General features: G+C 40.9%; 1 protein-coding gene across 2 annotated transcripts; it reads left to right on the plus strand.

The window, feature by feature from the left end:
• The first annotated feature begins 708 nt into the window (after nucleotides 1-708).
• Nucleotides 709-5,440, plus strand: LOC148097934 (uncharacterized). Of its 2 annotated transcripts, none has more exons than XM_087830936.1 (4): nucleotides 709-884; nucleotides 959-1,012; nucleotides 3,681-3,794; nucleotides 4,751-5,440. In XM_087830936.1, exons 1-4 carry the CDS (start codon nucleotides 709-711, stop codon nucleotides 4,881-4,883), a joined length of 477 nt encoding a protein of 158 aa, XP_087687062.1. In that variant the 3' UTR covers nucleotides 4,884-5,440. The 2 variants fall into 2 exon arrangements, with proteins under 2 accessions (XP_087687062.1, XP_087687063.1); XM_087830937.1 differs by having other exon boundaries at nucleotides 737-884; nucleotides 3,684-3,794.
• The last annotated feature ends 381 nt before the right edge of the window (nucleotides 5,441-5,821 follow it).

Genomic DNA, 5,821 nt, shown 5'->3' on the forward strand with positions numbered 1-5,821 from the left:
ACAAACAGAGTAATATAGTGTATGCTGTTAAGTGTCAGCTTGATTGCCATGATTTATTCATTGGTGAAACCAAACAACCTCTGGTGAGGCGGATGGCACAACAACAAAAAAAAGAGCTAACTTGTCAGGCCAAGACTCCGCAGTCTTTTTACACCTACAGGCCAGTGGACACTCTTTCAATGATGAGGATGTACACATCCTGGACAGGGAGGAACGCTGGTTTGAGTGCAGAGTCAAGGAGGTCATTTACATGAAAAGGGAAAGACCATCTCTGAATTGAGGAGGGGGCCTAAGGGTACATCTTTCACCATCTTACGATGTTGTGATTGCAGCCATTCCCCAACTTTCTGTGAATGGTACTCATTGCAATTGATCAGTGGTCTTTGATCAATGATCATGACAATTTGCATATTGATGATCAAGAAACTCGCCTCACAGCCCATTGTTCTTTCAATGGGCTGGTTTCAGTCATTGTGCAAATGTACTTTTTATAATGTTGGGGAAACGTGCAGTCAGCTGAGACTGAAGAAATCACTTGGATGAGTGATGAAATGTTTCTCCCACTGAATCTCTTCCCCGTGAAGGACAAACAGCGCCGAGGTCGAGCTGCTGATAAAACCGACCTCGGCGCTGTGACCTGACCCGTGTAAATAGTGAAACAACTCATCACTCCCGTCGGCCTTCAGCTGACCTTCAGGCGACACTAACATGTTTCTGTGTAAACAACAAGCAGGTTTAAAAGGCAGCATGATGCCTTCAATGTCACTCTCTCTGATGAGGATGACGACTCTCTCTGCTCCACTCCAGAGGATGATGGTGATGATAATGATAATGGTGGTCTTTGTTTTGGTGACACCTCTTCCTTCTCCACGTGGACGTCTCAGGTAAGGTACGGGTGTCAGCTGGACTTCCTGTTTGTGTGTGCTGATTACAGAGATGTTTTCTGTTCTTTCCACAGACGTGAAAATGTGAACATGTCAAGTCCTCATCTGGCCGATCACAACAACACCAGGTGAGTCTGACAGAAACTCTGGGTATTTCTGCACCAGCTTGTTAGAACTTTGAAGTAACATCAGGTATGAACATGTCCTCTTGCTAAACTACATCCAGATAAACTCCCAGTCTTCTTCTTCTCTTTACTCATTTCACATGTTTGTTGTAAAGAAATCAGATTACTTGGTGGAGTAAATGTGTACCAATCGACCTGCTGATTGATTGTTAAAGGATCAATGATGAATCAACATGTTTACTAATAATTTTTAATCATTCAGCTCACTGATCTACGGAAGCGTAGAGCTGCCACCCAGGCAAAAGAAAAATACAAGTGTATCACGTTATAACGTGAAAAGTTTATTGTTCTAACAAGATACTTTTCCTGTTTGTACAATATACTATCATGTTTGTACATTATACTTTTCACGTTTGAACAACATAATATCACGTTATTACAATATACATAATTATCACGTTCGTACAATATATTTATATTGTACGAACGTGATAATTATATTGTACGAACGTGATAATTATATTGTACGAACGTGATAATTATATTGTACGAACGTGATAATTATATTGTACGAACGTGATAATTATATTGTACGAACGTGATAATTATGTATATTGTAATAACGTGATATTATGTTGTTCAAACGTGAAAAGTATAATGTACAAACATGATAGTATATTGTACAAACAGGAAAAGTATCTTGTTAGAACAATAAACTTTTCATGTTATAACGTGATACACTTGTATTTTTCTTTTGCCTGGGTGGCAGCTCTACGCTTCCGTACTGATCATCAGTTCATTAAATCTTTTTGACTGATCTTCAGGTGTGAAACTCTGACAGATACAAAAGTAACTGTCTTGATGCATGCTCAATCATGCTAGTAAGGAAAAGTTGATTCTGTTCATTTGGACGGAGCCTTTTTAGTGGGAGAAACATTTCATCACTCATCCAAGTGTCCTTTTAAGTCTCAGCCCACTGCAGATTTCTAATCTAACCTTATAAACAGTACATTTGCTCAATGACTGAAACTAGCACCACAGACGAACAGCTGTGACACCAGTTTCTTGATTATTGGTTAATGGCCATGAGTGCCATTCACAAAGAGGTTGGGAATGGCTGCAATTCCAACATTGTAAGATTGTGAAAGATGCACCTTTAGGCCCCCTCCTCGATACAGAGATGGTCTTTCCCTTTTCACGTAAATGGCTTGTGCGCACTCAAGAGTGTACACTATGTTACACTGTTTGTGTTGGGGGACCGTATCCTCGGGGAACCATTTTTTTGCGCAGCGGGTTTTGGGTTTGAAAGCCACACAGACATGGTGGTTGGAGAAAATGCGTCTCAGCTGTTCCGCTACTCCTGACACAAAAGAGATTACTAAGGGTTTTTGCTTAGGCAGCAGTTTTCCTTCTTCTCTCCTGGATCGCCTGGAGTTTTCTTTAGATGCTGGCCGCTGTGTCTGTGGGATGGTGTTTGCTCTATGTTGTAGTGTCCTGATGACACCCAGTGGATGATGAGAGCCAAACTTTAAGTGACGAAATGTTTCTCCCACTGAAAACACTACATCCAAATGAATCACTGAAAGGAGCTTGGAAACACCTAATGGTGGTGAGTCCCAGGTATTTAAGCTCTATCGGGGGTTGTCCCTTAAGAGGGTCATTGACCAACTATTACTATTATATTGACACCTTGCCTCATCAAAAAGGTGTGAGTCTTTATCAGGGCTTAAATACCTGGGACTTTCCACTATTTGGTCTTAGAATTGAAGAAGCTTTTCGGATGAGAGGTGAAGCTTAAAGAAGTCCAGTTCTTTTCTTTCTAAGCTCCTTAGGTTACCATGACCTGGAAGACTGAGAACCTACACGAACATACATTGAGATGAACAGAATCAACTTTTTGGGAAAAGTAACTATAGTTTGAGTGAACTTACTGAGTTACTTTCTGAGTAACCACTTAAACTTGTGATGATCAATATGTTAACTAGTCATTAGTTTGTTCATGTGATAAAAATATCAATTCACACCGAAGCATCAAGGGTCTCAGAGAATAATCCACAAATACACTGGAATTACAGTGGGAATAAAGTGGGAATAAAGCGGACGTCCTTTTGAACAACTGAGTTGTCACATGATGTTTCTAAATGTTTACTTATATTTAATTGTGCTACAATGATCGCTGTGAGCGGTCAGTGGAACATCCACTTGTTTATCACCTCCTCAGTAAGAGAGGATTTGTGTTGAAGATGATGTAGCCCATAGGTGTCAAACTCTGGCCCGCAGCCTACTTACATTTGGCCCGTGAAGCCATACCAAATTACTATTAGAGCTGGTCTACTGGTATTATACAGCTAATATATATATTGTTTAGTATTAAGCTTTGCTTGTTCCATATTCAGTTTTTCAGCAAAACTTTTTTGAGTCCATAAGAAAAGATTCATTGTCATATCTGGAGGAAGATTTTTTTTTTCAATAAATATTAATGTTAGCCCACGACTTTGTTCCAGATTTGAATTTTGGCCCACTGTGTATTTGAGTTTGACACCCCTGATGTAGCCAGTCTATTTCCTATTTCAGACTCGAGGCTCAAAAAAAGTCACACCTGTGAAGCTGTTTCAACTCTGTGTGAAAACTTTAATGAGGATCAGATTGTTTAAAGTTTTATTTTTCACAGCAGTGCAGAGGGGTTCACTGAGATTGCTGCGCAGAACAACACAGTAAAAAACATGGGAACCCACATGGGGAACAGCACGGAGCATGCCACGGGGAACAGCACCCCCATGCTTATGTGAGTAACCTCAGGTTGCACCTAAATCAAGTTTTAGGTGTGAATCCAGTTCAGAGGGCCTCTGCTTGTATTCAAGACTGATTCTTCCTCTGGATCACCCGTAAGACTCTGACACACACTCACCTGCAGCCCACTCAGGTCTGAACAGGTGCTCTCTGTCTGTGTTTCAGGAAGCCAGAATCAGTGTATGTATCTGTCACCACATGGTCTGATTGGCCGAGAAAACACCATCAGAAGTAGGAAGAGAGCCTGCTGACGTTTTTTGTTTTCAAAATTTATCTGAGAGTCAGGGCACAAAGTCACTACAGGGAGGCAGACAGACAAACAGAAAAACAAACAAACAAACAAACAGACAGGCAAACAGACAGACAGACAAACGGACAAAAAGAAGACAAACAGACAACCAAACACCTAAACAGAAAACTAAGCAGCCAACTGAAAAAGACAAACAAACAGGCAGGCAGACAGATTACAAAACAGACAAGAGAAAAAGACAGACAGGCAGGTAGACAGATAAACAAACATACAGAGAGACAAACAGAAGACAGGCAGACAGACAGACAAGCTACCAAACAGACAGACAAAAAATAGATGACAAAACAGATAGAGCAACAGACAAGCAGAAAGACCGGCAGATGGACAGAATACAAACAGACAGACAGACAACCAAACACTAAAACAGAAAACCAAACAGACAAAAGAAAAAGACAGACAGGTAAACAGATAAACAAACATACGGAAAGACAAACAGGCAAACAAACAGAAAGAAAAACAGACAGACAGAGAGACAGGCAGTGTGGGGTCTAAAAGACACGCTGATTATTTGGAAGAAGTCACTGAAGTACAATTCAGAAAGATCAATCAAAAAGAAAGAGTCTAAATAAGTATCAATAATTATTAAAGGTGTTCCTAGATAATTAATCAATCAATTAATCAATTACCTGTGCCTTTCTTAGGAATCATGGGGCTACAGGTGCTCGGTGTGTCCTGGCCACCTGTGGGACAGCGAACCTTGCTGACAGAATGCAGGGTGGAGAGGAGAAGGCTGGCGACGCCACCACAGACCCCTATGGTCCTGGGAAAAAGTGAAAGGAGGCACCTGTTACTACTTTATCATCTTCATCATCATCAGCTCCACCTCACACTCACCTGTCTGAGAGAAAAACACAAGAAAACCCAACCTTCACACACCTGAGGATGCAAAGAAGTTAACTACAATTCTCAAGATCCATCTTACCAACAAACATCCAGTGACAGAGCTGCACGCCACCACAGGTGGAAACCAAAGAGAACCATCTTCAGTCTCACCTGTTTGACTCCAACTGTGGTCACATGGTCCAGCACATGATTGACAGAGACTCGATGACTTTCAGCTCCTCCCAGTATGTATTTACATCATATACTTTTGTTTTGAAGGGGCCTGTCCCTGATCACTTGAAGTTTTCCTGTTGCCTTTTACGTGTCAGTTTGTGTCTCTGACATCAGAGACAGAAATTAAACAAAGCTATAATTAACAAAGTTTGTTGGTGTTTCTGTGGAGCTGGTCGGAGTCACACTGAGCATGTGCAAAATGCCTACCTGTAAATGTGACAGTCTGAAATGTGTCCATGTAAAGAAAATCTGTTTCCAATAAAGTATTAAATAAAGTTTGACTCTCCCTGCACGTACAAAACTGACTACAGGTAAAAGTCAGAGGTCAAGGGTCAACTACACTTCTATAGCAGTTGGCCTGTGCTGGACATTACCTACATCAATCTTTATTTACAGTCTATGATTGCTTATTAAAAGTGCAGCTTGAAGCCCTTCTGGACAGTCACTGTGATGCGTGGCTGTGATATAAAAGCTGCGTGTATCACGGGTCAATGATAAAAACAAATTAAAGTTTTCTGACTTGTCACAAATTCAGGATTTAAAAGAATTTTTCATCCTGGCAGTTAAACTTCTCTGAGTGTCCCTAAGAACATCTCAGCTTCCTGTCCAGGTTCCAAGACACTAACCATCTTTGATATACAGTCTGAGGTGCAGAC

This window comes from Neolamprologus brichardi, chromosome 17 (assembly GCF_056152115.1).
Source record: "Neolamprologus brichardi isolate AB-2024 chromosome 17, ASM5615211v1, whole genome shotgun sequence".
NCBI classification, from domain to species: domain Eukaryota; kingdom Metazoa; phylum Chordata; class Actinopteri; order Cichliformes; family Cichlidae; genus Neolamprologus; species Neolamprologus brichardi.

Coding starts and splice junctions, on each gene's coding strand:
- LOC148097934 (XM_087830936.1), top strand. CDS start 709: ATGTTTCTGTGTAAACAACAAGCAGGTTTAAAAGGCAGCATGATGCCT. Junction 1,013..3,680: donor GCCGATCACAACAACACCAG/GTGAGTCTGACA, acceptor TATTTTTCACAG/CAGTGCAGAGGGGTTCACTG. Junction 3,795..4,750: donor AACAGCACCCCCATGCTTAT/GTGAGTAACCTC, acceptor TGCCTTTCTTAG/GAATCATGGGGCTACAGGTG.